General features: G+C 39.8%; 1 protein-coding gene across 5 annotated transcripts in view; it reads left to right on the top strand.

The window, feature by feature from the left end:
- The window catches only part of PACSIN2 (protein kinase C and casein kinase substrate in neurons 2), a 31,269-nt gene extending 16,284 nt beyond the window's left edge, over positions 1-14,985 (top strand). Inside the window, exons 5-11 of one of the 5 annotated variants that reach the window (XM_014309413.2) lie at positions 1,294-1,469; positions 3,723-3,843; positions 4,818-4,823; positions 5,921-6,045; positions 6,702-6,818; positions 7,763-7,959; positions 12,816-14,985. In XM_014309413.2, coding sequence (XP_014164888.1) covers positions 1,294-1,469; positions 3,723-3,843; positions 4,818-4,823; positions 5,921-6,045; positions 6,702-6,818; positions 7,763-7,959; positions 12,816-12,928 — 855 coding nt within the window. In that variant the 3' untranslated portion in view covers positions 12,929-14,985. The remainder of the gene's footprint in view (positions 1-1,293; positions 1,470-3,722; positions 3,844-4,817; positions 4,824-5,920; positions 6,046-6,701; positions 6,819-7,762; positions 7,960-12,815) is intronic. The other 4 variants (XM_031061795.1, XM_005426864.2, XM_031061797.1 and 1 more) reach the window with 4 other exon arrangements.
- Positions 14,986-18,243: the final 3,258 nt, after the last annotated feature.

Here is an 18,243-nt window from a genome sequence, read left to right on the forward strand (position 1 = left end):
CTCAGCAGAGAAAATTACAAACATTTTTCTTTTAATTTTAATTAAATTTAAAGGGTGACATGTCACAGACATCCTTTTCACAAAAATCCTTTCTTTAGGATTTTTTCCTTCTGGGAAGCTGAGGCCCCAGAAACAAAAGGTAAACAATAGGTTATCTGCTTCTGTGGAATGCAGCAGGTCAGTTCTGGATTGGCCCAGATTGAGTGTTTGGAGATAGTGGCCAATCCAGAACTGAGCTCTCTCGGACACAGTCCGAGAGAGCAAGGTTTGTTGATCATTCTTTACTTTCTATTCTTAGGTAGCTAGCAGCTTCTGGAAACTCTCCTTTTCATTTTCTTTTTAGTATAGTTATAATAGATGTTTATATCATAACTTAATAAATCAAGCCTTCTGATCATGGAGCCCATCTCGTCTCTTCCTTCACCCCGAAAACCTTGTGGCCAACCGGCGACATACTTTCAGCAGGGAGCTAAGCACAATAAGCCAGCAAACTACTAGAGCAGAGTTCTACTTATTTACTAGTGAGGGCTGAGCTAATGCACTCAAGACGCTGAGAGACAGATGCCTAAAACTTGCTGACACCTAAGTATGTCATCATTCTTGACTGCAGAATGCATTTTTAAAAAATGAAGCTGATATAATCCACTTAAGTAAATGCTGTTCTGTTACACAGGTTGCTTTATCTCTTCAGTGTGCTGCTACTGAGAGGCTTTTAATGTGTGATTCCTCAAGGATGTCTTTTTCCCTTGAGAATGCTTTTCTGGGATCTGGAATGTTATATTCCATCAGTTGGGATCTTTTAATTCTTGCCTGTGGACTACTTCTGTAAATTAGTGCAGAGTCTGAGGTTGTATCTGTTATCTGAGCTCACAGTGTATGTTCACATGGATGTACCCAATGTTTGGGGTTTTGGTCATAACTCACAGTACACTATGTAAATTACTAAAGGAGAAAAGACAGCACTTTGAAAGATCTCCAAATACTTCCAATAACTTGAAAGATTTCCTACTCTGATTTACTCTGGAACTCCTTTGGTTTTTATCTTTAGAGTTACATTAACATTTGTCATGGTTTCTGTTAAAAAGCTTGAGAAGAGGCTTAGAGGTTTATTGTAACTGTTTCTGCAGTTTACTTAGATAATTCTCTTTGTGCCCAAAGGTGGGTACAGTGGTCGTGAGAAGAGTTTGCAACCTGGCAACCTGTGGTCTAAACCTCAGCCATACTGCATTGATAGGTCTGTGTTGCAGGGCACTAATAAAAAATATTGCTAACAGTTTGGTTTTGTACCCCCAGACAAAAGAGAAGTATGAAAAGTCACTAAAAGAATTAGATAATGCCACTCCTCAGTATATGGAGAACATGGAGCAGGTATTTGAGCAGTGCCAGCAGTTTGAGGAAAAGCGGTTGCGTTTCTTCCGAGAAGTGTTACTCGAAGTCCAGAAACACCTTGACTTGTCCAATGTTGCAAGGTAAAACTGCTAGTCTTCAAAATTAATGCTTAATATACTTTTCTGTGGAAAGTAATAAATGCTTCAAGTAGATCAGACTTCAGAGTTCTGATTTCTTTCTAATGTGTTGCTTCAGTTTAAAAGTGTAAGTGAAAGAGATTAATTCGTTGTTTTGTCTAAAATGAGATTAGCACCTATCTCTAACATTTGCCAGAAACAACAGACGCTCATTCTTATGGTGTTTTATAATCAAATATGGTCCAATTAGAAGGGATTCAGCACTTAGAACAAAAAATGCTGGATCAAAGACTGGGAAAAGAAGGTCTTGGTTTATTATGTGTCTTACATGTTTATTAGAGAACAAACTGGAATTTATTAATAGGACAGCATGAAATTTGTAGTCCATACATTTATTGTTAAAATATTAGAGCTCAGCAATGAAATTACCTTGATCTGGGGATGAATTTAAGATCTGTAAGTTAACCACTGCTGAACTCTTGTCCACCTTAATTTCAAAGTCTGCTCTTTATACTGTCATATGTGTCAAGCATGTCTTGTATTTTATTCTTTCTGCTGAGTCCTCACTGTATTCCAAGAAAGCTAAACTTTTGCTAGGGAGATCCAGACACAGGAGCACTTGCAATGAGTGCTGTAACCATGGCAGTATTTTACATCCCACTTCTAACAGCAGATGTCATGTGCACTCTGCTTAGCACTTCAAGTGCATGGAGAAAAGGAAGAACTGATTTTAACCTGAGGAGTGTCCCAAACTGGCTTGCTATACTGTCACACAAATATTAATGCTGGCATGAGGAAAGAAGGTGGCACAGAGGCAAGAACAAAAACAGGAATAGGTAAGGGCAAAACCACTTATTTTAGCATCAGTGCCATTTTGGATGGCTTCAAAGTTCTTATGGAACTGAGCCTTAGAATTCCAGGAGTGGTCATAATAAGCATTAAATAAAGAACAGAACTATTAGGGTGAAACCTGGGAGAAAGCAGCTGTGACTTTTGATCTGTTTCCTTATCTTTGCCTCTTTAGTACAGAGAAAAAAGATGTAGAATTAGTCATGAAAAGAAAGTTTGATTTTTAACTGTAATGAGGCTAAAGAGCACAGTCCAGAAGATAGCCTACCATGCTTTCCAGAGATGGAGACCTAAAGTTTGTTGTTGATTTAACTGATGGTAATGATGTATTCCCTTTCTCAAAATACATGCCTCTCTATTGCTTAAATACATTGAAATGACTGCTGATGTAGGAAAAAACCCATACTGTGTATATGTTAAAGCAGTCAAGTATTGTATAGAAATTGAGAAATGTGGAAGTGTGTTTTGAGAAAGTTTGACTCCTTGACGATGTAGCACTAATGAATTCTAATTCTAAATTTTGTGTGATTTGGTCTGGAAGGATTTTCACAAATACCCTACCTTGAGTATAATAGCAGCTTAACTATACGTAAAATCATATAATAGCAGTTCTGTGTCTCTTATTTTAAGCCTTGTGACCATTGTGTTGAGATTTTTTTAAACTCTGAGTTCCATACTGCACCATATTGGTGGCTTTGGAATAAATGTATTGTCATGCACGTTAGCATGTGCATGGTCTAGGATCAGAGCTGTATCTGCAACATGACTTCTGTTCTGTTAATGAAAAACAACTAGGGTGAGAGATAAGAGAAAGTAGTAAGGTTCTTTTTCACAATGTTTGATTCAAATAGTACAGTTAGTAAAATCAGACAGTACCCAAACCAGTAAAAACAGTTTACAGATATTATACCTGCATAGGAAAATGTTTAACCCATTTACCTCTGCTGCAGGTTTGGGGGCTTTATTTTTATAATTGCTTACAATCCTCACTGGATTAAACCAGAAGTTTTCAGAGTCCTGTGGATTTAGCACAAAACCAGTTTCTACTGTCTTGTAGATAAGCTTTGAAATTCAAGCAACTTCCAAGACTGCATTTCAGTTGTTTAAATACAGTCCTATGTATATATATATTTTAATGACAGCCAATTAAATTACACAAGAGTCATAGTTTTAAAATCTGGTAAACAAGGATTTTATGGCGTCATGAACTTTGAGCAAGTTTACTTGTTGGACTACTCTTCCCTTTTTACAGGCAGTTAACAGGTCTGTGAGTTTTTAAAAGTCTATCTTGCTATAAGTTTCTTCAATACTATTGTGAACTTTAAAATAGATTTTCTTAAAAACTGCTTAGGGATTTGCCATGATTCTAAATGTGATACTAAATTAGAAGACAAATTTGTTTTTCAGTTACAAAAATATCTACCGTGAGCTGGAACAGAATATCAAAACAGCAGATGCTGTTGAAGACTTGAGGTGGTTCAGAGCTAATCAAGGTCCAGGGATGTCAATGAATTGGCCTCAGTTTGAGGTAAGGTCACAGTACTTAAACCACTGAATTGTTTTGTCTAGTTTTTTCCTCTTTGCTTTTTGTAATATTTCTTTCTGGTGTAATTCTTAACTTCAGGCTTCCAACACTGAATCTTTTTGTTTTGCAAGTCGTAGTGTTTTCTTATCTCAGTTTTCACTGGGCCACAACTTTTGGAGGTGATTATGTTGAGCATCTATTTAAAGAGAAAATGCGTAAATCAGAAAACTACAGTGCCTTTTTCTAAGCTTAAGTGATTACTGAAGTTCTTAGCCGTTGTTTAGTTGATACATCTCTGACACCTGCCTATGTTATCCTTTATGTTTTACTTCTCCCCTTTGGTGGGAGACTTCAGTTTGAATTTCCTTGCTGTTAGCAGGTAATTGTAGCATATGCTGCAAAGGCTCTGAAAAAGTCAGAACTAAACAGTTCAAAATTTGAAATTTGACACTTAAAATTCAATACTGCTCTATTTAAAATAAAGTTCCACCTTTACTCAGTTAGTAATTTTATTGCTGGATGCCATTTTTGAAAGAAAGGAGTTTTTCTAAGTAGTGGTCTGTTACCATAGCCTACAAGAAATACGTACAAAAATGTGTCAATGCAGATCATACTACTCATGTATGATAGCTAGAAGTGGAATGAGTTGGACCAGAATCATGGGTTTAGTTAAAATAAGTTCTAGAGATTAAAATAATGGAGCGGAAACATAAACTCTGGAGTGTTTCACTGTTCCCTTATTAACCATAAAGGAAAACAGCACTTGTTTTGAAAATACTGAGTAACTTTAGATTGGAGGTTTGAGGAAGAAAATTCATAACAGTCCTGTAGAATTTCTTTGCCTGAAACACTGAAGTGCAGTGTTTACTTCTGTGTGGGGAAATTACTATCCTTTTTCTTAAACATTATAATTAAAAAATTACATGCTCCTGTTTCTGTTTTCCTAATCAAGTTTTTTCTCATTTACATGCTACAAGGATGACGTAAGTAAAAAAGTCATGATCAAATGACTATGAAATTGCATTGTAAACTGCAAATATGCATAGGTCAGTGGTCTTTTAACTGTGATAACTCAGAAATCCAATATGTATTTTACAAAGTTAAAATAATGAGGTATTAGAAGAACTGTACAGAATGCACTGGACTGACTCTGCTACATAGGAGTAATAGCAACTCTGAAAACTTCCATTTCCTGATAAAAATCCTTATCTCAAATGCCATCTTTTGTATAGCAAACTCTCTCCTGACTTCTTTTACTTTTAAGACTTCTGAGGAAACATGTCTCAGCATAGGATATTTACTTGCATCCAGTTTGTTTTCTGTTGGTTCCTGCTTTGTATCAGTATAGAGTATATAGTATAACAGGATATCAAAGCTTAACTTTGACTTGATGCAGGAGCTGTGTTTAGGTCTCACCATGCCTGTCCCATCTGCCTCTGAATGGTTCAAAACATCAAGAAGGGTCTGCAAGTGGCATCATGAGTCTTGTCAATACTTGTGTTGATTTGAGCCTTAACTCCTATATATCTGGCTTTTTAGGACAATGAATTTCACTAAATCCAGAGTGAAGTACCTTTAGGGCTGAAATCTTAGGCACAGATTTAAATTAGCTTCTTCTGTGTAAGTCATCTGAGAGTCCTTGAGAAGTAAGCCCTGTCTTACAATGCCTTTTTAAATTGAATGTTAGAGTTATCTTTTAAAGCCAGATGTCTTGGCATTATTTGAAACTGTGAGCCGTCACAGTATATCTTTTAAATATCTGTACTGGCCAGCTCTTTTGATTGCTCCAGTTGTGTGCCACATGTCTGGTATTTTAAGTCTTTTCAAGGGTTTCAGAATACTAAACAGGGAAGTGCAGGTAACTGGGATTTTGTGAGTAGCACAGACACCTGTTTGCATTACTGGAGTAGGAACTAGATGAGAATTGTAAATGAAATGTTTGGAGTGACTTGTCTTTAGCAATTATTGATAGTGTTGTATATATAGATGTATGTTCCATAAGTCAGTCTGAAAATTAAATTAAATGTGATAATTACTTGTTCGATTTAATTTTTCAATCACGTTTTGCATTCATTGGTAGGAGTGGTCTGCAGACCTGAATCGCACTCTCAGTAGAAGAGAAAAGAAGAAGGCTTCTGATGGAGTGACTCTGACTGGCATCAATCAGACAGGAGACCAAGTTTCACAGCCTAACAAACATAGCAGGTAGCTTTTTTTATGCCTAAAACCACTATTTGGAAGATCGTTGCCTTCAAATGCACTAAGCTCTACAGGATCAAAAAGTCACTGTCCAATCAAATGATAATTATCTGCGAGCATTTTTAGTGATGTCTCTGCATTTCACAAATTAATTTGGAAATTATTCTTCATTTTATAGCTCTCTTTCCATTGGGAGCTAAAAGAAACCAAGCTTCATGAGAAACTGAACTTTCTGTACTTGATCTGGTGGTCTTTTCCTACCTTTCCATCTCTAGAAATGACAATATTACATTGAGGTCTTAGTTTGCAAAACATTTAGTCACATCAGAATTCTGGATGTGATTAATACAAAACTGTTAACATCAACTGCTTTAAAAAGGAATGAAGCTGGCCAGAAAAATTGCATTGCCTTTTATTGCAGGCAGTAGGAAAAAATAAATTGTGGTCCACAAATTGTGGAGGAGTGCTCCATATGTGAGACTTTCCGAGCTTTCTTGGGTCTTTTGCTGCATTTGATAGATGTTTTGGTTTTGTTTAGCTGTTTATTTAAAATTTTTTGACTGAAGGAGGGGTCTGCTAAGAAACTGCTTAGTGGGACACCAGTGACAGTGTTCTCTTATACAGATAGGGTCACCCATAATGCTTTTTCTTTTCCAAATTAGCAGTCTTAGTGTCCAGAGTAACACAGTGCAGTCAGTACAATCAAGTTACAATCCCTTTGAAGATGAAGAAGATACTGGGAGTACTGTCAGTGAAAAGGAGGACAATAAGATCAAAAAGTTGGTGAAATGTTGTTTTTTTAATTGTTTTCACATTTGCACTTTCTCTATCCAGGGTTTTCTATTTTCGGTTTCTATAACACTACGCTGGTCAGTGCATGATGAGTTTTTAAGCAGTTGTGTAAGCAACACTGTAACCTAACTTGTCTTTCCTAACAGATGCCATATCTGTTGCTTGATCATTGGTTTCAAACTACTGTGGTTATTGGCAGTTGCTAACAGAACTGCTGTTGCTTTTTTCCCTTCCTTTCCCAGTCCTATAAAATGTTAAAACTGATGCATTTTTCTAGTGAAACTGCTTCTGGAGCTTTACTGCTCTGTGTCTTTTCACTGAATAAATCTGCTTTTAAGATGCTTTCTTTTTTTGTTTAGGACCTTCTCGAGCAGCTGCCTGTTGCTTCAGTGTACACTCTAGGGATATTCCACTCTCTTAACTGGCATGTGCATGCTGAACAGTGAACTTCCCTTTAAATGATCAAGTTGTTGCAGTATAATGAAGTTTTTTATTGGTGGATAACAATATAGAAAAAGTGTTGGAAGCTATTGTAGAGGTGCACAGTGGTTTGGGAGGAAGGTTCTGCAAAGCAATTTAAATGTCTTACCTAAACCAGATAATCCCTCTCATTGACTGTGGCATCCCTTTTACCTTTCCAGAGTAAATAATCCCATGGATTATGTGGATTTTTGGAGAGAGAACTCCTTTGAGTTTGTGGGGAGATTGACATGTGTTAGTTTTTCCTTTTTCTAACTTTTTAAATGCTTTGCAAGAATGTTTTTATTTTTTAATGGGGCATTGTCAGTTAAAGATAGATGAGAAGATACCAGAAAGAAAGTTTCAAAGCTGGGCTTTAGAGTGGACTTTAATCATATTTAGGGGTGTCTTAATGCTATTTCTAGTCTCCTGTTTTGAAAGTGGAAAATAATAATTTCAATTTGATTTTCAGTGTTAGCAGCTATGAGAAAAACCAAAGCTACCCTACAGATTGGTCTGATGAAGAGTCCAACAACCCCTTCTCCTCCACGGATGCAAATGGAGACACCAATCCCTTTGATGAAGACACCCCTCCAGCCATGGAGGTGAGAGTACGTGCACTCTATGACTACGAGGGCCAGGAGCAAGACGAGCTCAGCTTTAAGGCTGGTAAGTTTGCAATGTTCACTTTAAAATATTTATCAAAAAGGAGAAAGGCAGGGGATTTTTTCCTCTCTTCACCTTTTATTTTCTCTGGATTCTCTAGATGTGCAATTCCACATGCAGGATCCTATCTAACCATCATCCCTCCTAACAGTGCTTTTTGGTCTCCCCTGTTTGGCAGCACTGACTCCTAAGCTCTTTGAAATGTGTTGGGTTGCCTCTGAGATGCTCCTTTCTTTCTATCTTAAGTGAAACAAAACTACCTGCAGAACTGAAAATCCTCCCTCTCCCTTTTCTTCCTTGGTGACAGTAAGAGCTGCTGCTTTTAGCTGTCTGGAAATGCCAACCCTACAGAGTTGTTTTTTAAAGGAAAATACCACAGCAGCTATTCTTGTGTTAAATCAGCTGATACCATCTCTGTTTAAATGGAAAGCATCCAATTTTTGGCATCCAACTTTCTGCACTGCTAGCTTTTTAGGGTCAAAAATTTAGCCATGGACAGATACTTTCTAAACTGTCTCTGTTCACCCCACTTCAGTGTATATTAAGCACAGGGATTATCTTTACCTGGGTTTTTTCAGTCTTGTGTTATATTAGGGTACACTTAGTACACCTCTTCCTTCTTAAGGTGTTATATCTCCCTTGAGCCCTAAACCCATTTTTCCCCTCACTGTTACAGGAGTTGAGAGAACAGAATAGATGCAGCTGATGGGGGAGACCCATCACACACTGTTTCCACACACAGGAAGGGGACATCAGGGTGTGATGGCTGCACACCACAGGTGCTGCTGCCTCCAGCTGAAATCTACCCCCTGTTCATGACTTTCAAGCCAATTGTTCAGCTGTCTTGCCCAGAATTGCAGGAGACATTTTCCAACCAGGAATTCAAGAACAAGATTGCAGGAGTAGTTTAGCCAAAGCAAACAGAACTTTACTTTGTGCAAATGAGAGAGATAGACACTCTCTGATGTCATTTATTCCCATCTCCTGTAATAACCAGATTAATTGTAATAGGAAAACAGGATTCAAGTGTTCAAAAGACACTCCAGAAAGCTTTTGTCTGCCTCCCTTTCAACTAGGGTTACTTAAAGTTAGTGCTACTTCTATACCACCTGCTGTGGTTCTTAGGTGGATGTTAGGGCTTAAAGTTAGGAAACCAGTCCATGTTGTAGCTAATCAGGGAACTGCAGGATGTCTGTTCTGCTGATGAAGGGGCTGCTCAGAATAGTGTGTCATATTCTAAATGCAGTTTGTGCTTTCTGAACAAAAACACCCCCCAGCTCAGGTGGTGGTGCTGTGCCTTTCACTCACCACCTTCCTTTTTTGTTAGTGAAACCACTGAACATCTGACTTTTCTTCTTTGTAGACAAGTATTGTAGGCTTCCAGAGTGGAGGGATGGGTTATTTGTCCATGAACTTTGCTAAATTGTGCCCTGACAGAAGTTCAGTAGTAACAAAACATCTGGTACTTCTGTGGAATGCACACAAGCCAAAAGTTACTTTTCATTCTATGGACTTTACCTGCTCCGTTTTTCTCAGCAGGGGATGGAAGCATGCTAATCCTCTTGAAATATATCTCTGGTACCTGTGAAGCAGCAAGGGTTTACATTAATGAGTCTTTCCTTGGCAAAACCATGCAGTGTTTATATACACAGATATAGTGGTTTGTATACACAGATGTAATGGTTAAATACAAAGTTAGGTGGTGTATGCTGGAGTACCAGCTGTGTCACTTGTATCAAACCACTGAACCAAGTGGCTCTCAGTGTGTGAGGTCTGTAGAAATAAAGCAGAGGAGGTAAGAACTGTGAGATATATGCAGACTTCACTTAAAAAGAGTTCAGTGCTTTGAAGGAAGAGCATTAAAGAATATTACAACACCAAATGATGTCATTGATGCAATTGTAGGAAAGGGATGATGTGCTAGACCATGAATTCCCTTAGAGATCCTGAATTAATAGGATGGCTCCTTAGTTATTAGGCAGAAGTGTTAGTGTGACTAGCTTTACATTGAACATACAAAAAACTAAGGAAAAGAACTCACTAGGTCAGGTGGGAGCCAATTTAAAATGTACTCAATCCTCTGTAGATATCCCTAGGCTCCTAAGCAGCTGTCAACAGAGGATTAATACATTTTAAGGATTTGTTCAAATGTACATGGATATTCTCAGATAGGATTTCCTTAGGTATTCAAAGAATTTACCTACAAAATGCTTCTAATGTTACAGAATATATGCTGTCACAGTTTGATGCTGGCACAATATCAGTGCCCCTATGAAAATATATTCTCCCTGGTGTCTGCTGTGAGATGTGACCAGGAATAGAGCAAAGCAGGCTCCAACTTAGGAATAAAGAAGAAAAAATTTATTAACCTACAACTATATATAAAAAGAAACACAGAGCTCAGAATGAAAACCTTCCAAAAACATTCCTGCTCCTCCCACCAAACTTCCAACACATCCACCCCTCAGATCACCAACTCTCAGTCCATCACCACCCTTTAGATAATCAATTCTCAGTTCATCAAGGAGAGAGGAGTCCCTCTTGTACCATAGGCTTCCCCTGGAAACACCGCTGAAACCTCTTGTGTTTCCTGTCACACGTGGCACCGCCTGGAGATCATTTGCCATCGTGACTTCTTCCTTCCATGCCCAGTGCTCTCACCACTGTGCATGGACCAGAGCTGCTTCTAGGGTTCCCCTTTTAAGGGTGCTTTGCCCAGTTCCAAAAAAAAGCACAGTCTCTCACTTTTGGGACACCTGTCCCCCCCAAATTCACCCCCTGGGGCCGAGGGGTCTCGAGAACAGAGATCTTCTTTTTCTTCCCTGAAGACAGAGGGCCACCACCATCCTCCTCACCTGTTGTCTCTGTTCACGCACTCCTTCACATAACATCACTGCACTCTCTTGGCTCTGAGCCATTGCCTCTCCCCAAATGCAGTCTCTGTGTCACAGGAAAGATGCTTCTGTCCATGGTTATACAAGAAAAGTCCAGCCAAAGGCCACTCCATCATCCTTCCCACCTAGGATTCTTCTCAACTTCTCTCATGGCCCATTTCCTCTTATCTCATCTCTTATCTCCTCATTCAACTGCAGGAGGATCAGCATTTGTAAGGTTTCCATCATCCAAGAAAAGGGTTAAAAATCTCAGGTTCTGCCTGTCCAGAACTCCCATGGCGGCCCTGCCAGGCACCTTCTCACTGCACCCCTGCTTCTCCTTCTCGGCTGGCCGTGCTATCAAATTTCACGGTGGCACCAGCACCATCTGTCTCTCCCTCTCTCTCTCTGTCTGTCTCTCTCTCTCCTGGGGGTGGCAGGCCGATGCCTCTCGGTATTCCTCCACTCTTCCATCCTGCAGGGGCCTCTCTGCCCAAGGCCCGGCCTACCTCACCCGGCCGCATGGCTTCTCCTCCCCCGCCCAGCCCGCAGCCGGGCAGGGGAGCTCTGACCTCTTTCACCAAGGGAGCCCAAGAGAGCTTCCCCCTGGGAGTTCTCTGCTTTTAACCCCCTGTGCTCTCAGAGGCGTATCCATGTCCTCAGTGGCCACACCAGGTGCCAGTATTCAAATCTGAGCACCTATTGGTTTGACCACAACATCTCAAAAAAACTCAATTCCTTTCCAAACCAGGACATATGCTCTGGACAGTGTCCAGTAAATGCACTTTAATACATGAAACTCGTTTTTTTAGTGGAGTACCTTTACATCCCGTGCTTTTTGTTTTGTTTTTTCTCTTGGCAAACAGCTATGGGAGGTTTCCAAAGAGCAAGAATAACTTTATTCATATCCTATGAGAGGTTTTATGAGCATGTCAGAGGATGGGACATAATTATTTACAATGTCTGTCTCACCCTCCTGTGGCCTTCAGTGGCTGAGAATAGTGACAGTAAAGGTTGTCCCTGCAATGTTGTCAGAGTATGTTATTGTGTGTTCTGGTTTTATCATCACAGTGGTTTCATTGTAACTGCTGTGCAGATGACACTTAAAAGTGTTAATATTTTCTTAGACCTCCAGGATCACGAAGTTTCCAAGCCCAAGCTTTGATACAAATGCATTTGTTAGGGCATACTGTCATTGAAATGTGAAATTTGAGTACTCTTTTGTTTCCACTCTTTATTAACACACATTTCATGGAAGTGAAACTGTACACTCCCATTCTGCAGCACTAGAAAAAGTGGGAAAGTTGTAACATACTTCCATGAACCAAATAGAGTCTGAAGTGCCAAACATTTCTTCACAATGGGTATTTATTAGTTTTCTGATAAAAACTAGGAGATGAAACTTTAACCTTTTTCTGGAAAAGCTGTAAAGATAGGGATCTTGAGAAGATTTAATATGAAGCTTGTCTATTTCTACCAAAAAAATTATAGTCTTTAGGCTAGTTTATATTCTCCTAAATGACACCAAGACCCTCTATTATTTGAGACTGTAATAAGTGATTAATACCTTCATCATCTATTTCCTATTGCTAAGATAAAACACACATGAGTTTTATCTAGGGAAAACATTTGACACAAATTAGTTGCACGGGAGGAAATAATTGTTACTCAATGTGGCCTTCTTTGCCTGGCTGAGGTGGAGCTTCCTTTGCTCCTATGGAGCATCTTGGAGTCTGCAGGCTCTCAAAAGTCAAAGTATTCCCTGAGGATGTGGAATATCAGATGTGCATTGCAGTCAAAATGAAGTTGTCTTATAGCTCATGAATGTCTGAATGGATCATCTGGAAGTTAGCAAGCAAATTCTGAGCTATTTAATCTTTGTAGCATTTTCTTCCATGTTTCCCTTAAAACCTTAAGACAATAAGCCTAATGAAACATTTATTTGACTTTCACTGAGCTGGGGAAAATGTTCCTTCTTTTCTTCAGGGGATGAGTTAACCAAAATAGAGAATGAGGATGAGCAGGGCTGGTGCAAAGGACGTCTGGACAATGGACAAGTTGGTTTATACCCAGCAAACTATGTGGAACCAATCCAGTGACAAAGGACAAAATAAACACAAGAAGTGTCACAAGAGCTCTGTAGGCCTGTACAGTGTATTTAGGTGAAGTGAGAGGAACCTGAATGGATGTATAGAGTGTATATATTTTAATGAAAAGGTGAGAGCTTGACACCCACATAAGGCTGAATGAAAGACAAAAGCTTGACATTGTTCTCACAACTTGTACCCAATGCAAAGAAAAGGAGTAAGGCTGAAAAAATAGTATGATAGGAAAAATACTTTTAAAACTTTTTCTTCCCACATGGTCTGTTATTGTGGTTCCTAAACATTTTTGCATTTTCTATGCTTATGCCTCATCCTACCCCAGGTATGTGGCTTACGCTCACTTTTGTTTAATCAGTTATTTTAAGTGACCTTCAGTAACTTGCAACTTGAATTTTAAAGATTGATAAGAACAAATAAAGAATTAACTATAAAAGTGTCTGAAAGATGCAGTATTTTTTTATTTAAATGCTATGTAGTTAAGCACCTTTTTTTATGCTTTATCAATTAATACTTAAATTATGACATAGATTTAGTTACCACTTGACTGAATGAAAGTTTTTTCCATGTTGTAGTAATCTTTCTGTGTTGTTAGCATGGCTTGAAGTTGTAAATGGAGTTGTAAAACAAAATACTGTATTTAATAAATATCTGTTACAGAAGGTTATTTGTAGCAGAGATATCTGCAGGTGTCATGGGTTGGGATTCTATTACAAATGTTCTTTATGTGGGTTGACACTTGAACTAAGAGTTTTCCATCTAGATCTTATGTGGCATTCAAGAGAAATATGAATTATGCATAAGCCCCAGAAGAGTGGCTATTTCCAGCACATGTTTGCAGGAAAAAAAAAATCTCCTTTTATCTGCTAATGATTTTGGGTGATTTGAAATGTTAAATCTGTGAAGGCTGATTATCTTGAACAGAGAAGACTGTAAAATAGACTAAATGCTTTTATTAATAGCCTATCTATGTTGTGTATATGTACATATGATTTGATATTCCAAAATATGAAGAGCATGGCTATTAGTTATCAAGCCTTTTGGTGTCAGTAAGATTTAGACTATTTTAAGATTTTAAATTATAGGTATATTTAAATCTGCTTTCCTGCCATATTCATTACTGTACCATAGACAAAGTATTCTGTGATAAGATTTTTCAGAAGTACAGTAAATACACTAATATACTCAAAATCAGTATTTGTGGATAAATTAATGAGTCAAAGTATAAACTAGCTTTAGTCCAAACATGGATAATTGTAGCAGAACACTGTAAAATCTACATTTGTTTGCATTTACAACTTGGCCAGCTGTAATCGTATCAAATATGCACTTGTGACATTGAAAACTGGGTTGTAAAACTACAGCAGATCTGTGTTAAGACTAAGTATCAGGTAAGTAGATATGCCATGTTAGGAAGCTACACTGTAATGAAGTTAACAAATCTTTTTTGAGGTAACTATAAAACACTGTTGGTAATCTTGGAGCCTATAATTTTTGAGCTTATAGATATATTTAGTCATCATTTTCAGTGAATCCAAATGTGCAAGCTTAGAAAGTGGATGTATGTATATGTCTGTCAACAAAAACTTACCAACATATCTGTTCACCCACAGGACAGTTGCTAAAATTGTCAGGAATTACTGGTTTGGGTCTCTGTATTGTAAAATATTTTAGAAAACAATAAAGTCTGTTAATCTCTTAAATACACAGAATGCACCTTTTACTATTTCAATGTGTGTCAAAGCACAAATAATCTGTGCATTTCTTTGCAATTCATCGTGACAAAACCAGCATTGTGTAAAAGAGCCACAAGCAGGAGTGTGACATGGGTGACATTGTGCCATTTACAAAAAAGGGAGGTGCCATGCACAGGAATTCTTGGCAAAACATTCCAGCAAAATCTTCATGGAAGAAGAGGAAACTGTCTTTTATGGGTTACAGAGTCCACTGTGATGCTGCTTTCTGTGGTGTTGTCAAGCCTCAGATAGCGTTGGTGAGCAGCTAAGCTTTTTATTTCTTCTTAAATAAAGTATCTGAATATTTTCTGCCTTTGAGTTTTCTTGTTGACTGGCAGTGATTAATGTAGTGCTGTTTGTGACAGCTGGCTGAAGGTTTTCTGCCATCTCCCCCATCAACACCTACTGAACAGCAGATCCCAGAGGTTCATAGACACTGGCACAGGGTCTGTTTGTAGGCCTGTCACCAGTGGTGTCCCCCAGGATTAATTGTTTAATATATTCATCAGTGCCTTGGTGAAGGGCTCAGTGGTGGCACAGAGCTGGGAGGAGCAGCCAATACCCCTGGGGCTGCACAGCCCTTCCCAAGGACCTCAGCAGGGTGGAGGGATGGGCAGAGGAGGTGTCTGAAATCCAGAAAAGGAAATGCAGGGTCCTGCACCTGGGGAAGAATAACCCTGGGCACCAGGACAGGCTGGGGGTCGCCTGCTGGAGAGCAGCTCTGAGGAGAAGGGCCTGGGAGTCCTGGTGGGCAGTGAGCTGTCCCTGAGGGCAAGGACACCAGTCAGAACTCTGAAAGGTACTTTTGCAGGTGATTGACACTTCTGTGATCCTAAGTAACTTATTAAATCATCAATAAATAACCAACTGCCACCCTTCTACTTAAGCTTTTAATAAATCTATGAGTCCAAACAGGAATCCCTCTGGAGGACACACAGGTATCCTCCCACTTTTTTTTACTGTAGTCAGTAAGTGATTTAATGTTCATTTATTTCATAGCAGTTTACTTCAGCTTTTATGAGGGACATTATCAAGAACTCTTTGAACATCCAAGTCACTTGTTACTTCAGCTAGATCATCTTGACAAATGAAATCTCCAAGCCTGCAAGGTAAAACACCAGATCAATTGTGAAGCACTGTGATGATAGACACTTCTACAATCTGTATGCAGAAAACACTGAAATCTGACTGCCCTGGCAGAGAGAAAACGTGGCAAAGGCCAGGTGGGTTTTGCGGTGGGGTGCTACATGCAGCTGGAGCGGTGTGAGTCCCTTTTAAATCCCTGTAAATAGCAAGAGTTTGGCTTTGCACTGGGCATGGTGTTAGGATGTACACACTTCCAAGAGTGGAGAGCTCCATGAAACCTCACCTGTTTGAAGTGGTTATGCTTCATGATATTATCAGGACAAACACTGCATTAGTACTACATTAAAAAGTTGAACTGTTTTCATAACTGGTTTTTAATGTAGATCTTAAACTTCATATCCATGTGCTGGGAGAAACATTTGAATGCTTGATCTTTCTCTTCTAGGGAAGGCTTTTTCTGTATGAATTATTTATACTGCAGGATACATCTGTGGCTGCTGTCCCTTTGAGGTTACCATTTGCAGAGGGCTGGCCTGAAACCTGATGGACTGCAGTTGTCATGAGGCAACATATTGACAGCATAGCTGTGAGCAGGGACAAACTTTGCTTAGTGTGACTGAGCATCAAGGGGCATCAAGCAGAATTTGTACTTACCTAAGGGACCCTTTGGCACTGAAAAGCAGCGAAGATGTAGCTGGCATGGCCTGGGACTGTACCTATATTCCACCATTTCTCAGCAGCGCCATGAGGAGAAACTGAACAAGGAGGGAGGCTTGATAATAACTGGCAAACAGCACTGATAGAATTTTACAGAACTAAAAGCTTTCAGTATTGGAAATAGCAGCAAATGTTTTGGAGCTTTGAGAAAGTAGGTGTCCACTGAAGCTGTAATACCGCACAGCTCCAGGCAGATGCAAGTGCCAATTTCTGGTTATCAGACCAGCCAAAGAACAGACTCTTCTCAGGAGCTAATCCCAAATGGTTCTCCCTTGTATTTATATGCCCTGGCAGGGCTGTCTGGCCAGCTGCAGGAGCCCAATCCTTGCTGTGGCAGTTGGATAGGTGAGAGTAGGAGAAGGTTACTTTTCCTGTGCTTCATCAGCTCATGGAGCAATCCTTGTGCCCAAAAAAATGCCCAAATAATACAGGAAGAACCCCTCCATTTCTGAATGACTGTGCAGAAAAGGGGATTAGCACAGGATCAGTCAGGGAGGAAGGGCTTCCAAATGTCTTCAGTCCCATCTCTGGCTCAGCACTGAACTTGGGACGGGTTGCTGAATGTTGCTGACAACCTCCCAGGAGAGAGTGTGCACAGCTGCTGTGGGCAAAGTGCTCCAATATGTGACTGTCCTCATCATGAAACTGACTCCTCTTCGTATCAGATTGGAACTGTGTTCTGGGTAAGTGTGAATTCAGAGCCCTCGGCTTTTGATTTGCAAACCAGCAGCCCTCCCCCCATCACACTCTGGCAGTGAATTGCTCTCATTTACACGTGTTAGAGGGCTCTAATGCAGGGCAGGCTGCACTTCCCAGGTGTGTATTTCTGAGCATACACATTTAACAATGCTCCTCCATATATCTGTCAGACCAGCTGGCATGGAAGCAATTCTTAAAGTGTTCCCTTGTGCTCTGGGAATACAAATATGTGTTCTGGCCATTCTTGGAAACGACCAGCAACCTGTGGTATTGCCACACTGAGGTACAATTGGCAAAGTAGCTCTTGTGGGCCACTTTCCCACCACTGCAGCTGCTCTCTCTCTGTGCCTTCCCTCTTTCTGCACTCCACTCAGATCACAAACATGCTGAAGAATGAGACACCCACCTCTATTACCTAGAAAAATTCGTCACTTTTGAGGGTTTATTCTGTTGGCTTCCTTTAGACCAGTTTGCTTCTCCCCTGGGCCTGGACAATCACCATTTGGGGAAGAACAGGATATGGGGGGTATTTCCAAAATGTCTTGAACAAATTGGTGTTCATTCTCATGGCAAGGGAAATGACAGCACAACATACCATGGATAGTGGTACCTGGGAAGGAATCTGTGGGCCTTGGATTGATTTTGTCAAGATGAAACTCTGCTGAGAGTTTAGGACATAAACAGTATCAGGCCAGGGGAGCCAGTGATGCTCACAGTGCTGGTCTGCTACTGGGTCTGAGTAAGAACCTGCATTGCTCACCAAATTAGAGAACACTCAGTGCCTAATCCACAGCCATCCTTGAAGGTAAGTTGTCTGGTTTGGGAGTTTTTTATGGTTTGGTTGTTTGGATTTACTTTGGGCTTTTTTTTTTATTTACTCAATGTGCAGAGCAGCCAGTGAATTGTAAGTACTGCCTTTTCCTTGCTGGAGATGGACCAGGTCATCCCTTCATGTTCTCCATTCTCTATGTTACCTGCAGTCCACAACCTAGAGGCTGCTCTGTGATTGCAGGACTGCTGACCTCCTTGCAGTTCACAGACAGAGATGCTTTTATTCCATCTTGTCCAGAACTC

Source organism: Geospiza fortis, unplaced genomic scaffold (genome assembly GCF_000277835.1).
Source record: "Geospiza fortis unplaced genomic scaffold, GeoFor_1.0 scaffold164, whole genome shotgun sequence".
Taxonomy (NCBI): Eukaryota; Metazoa; Chordata; class Aves; order Passeriformes; family Thraupidae; genus Geospiza; species Geospiza fortis.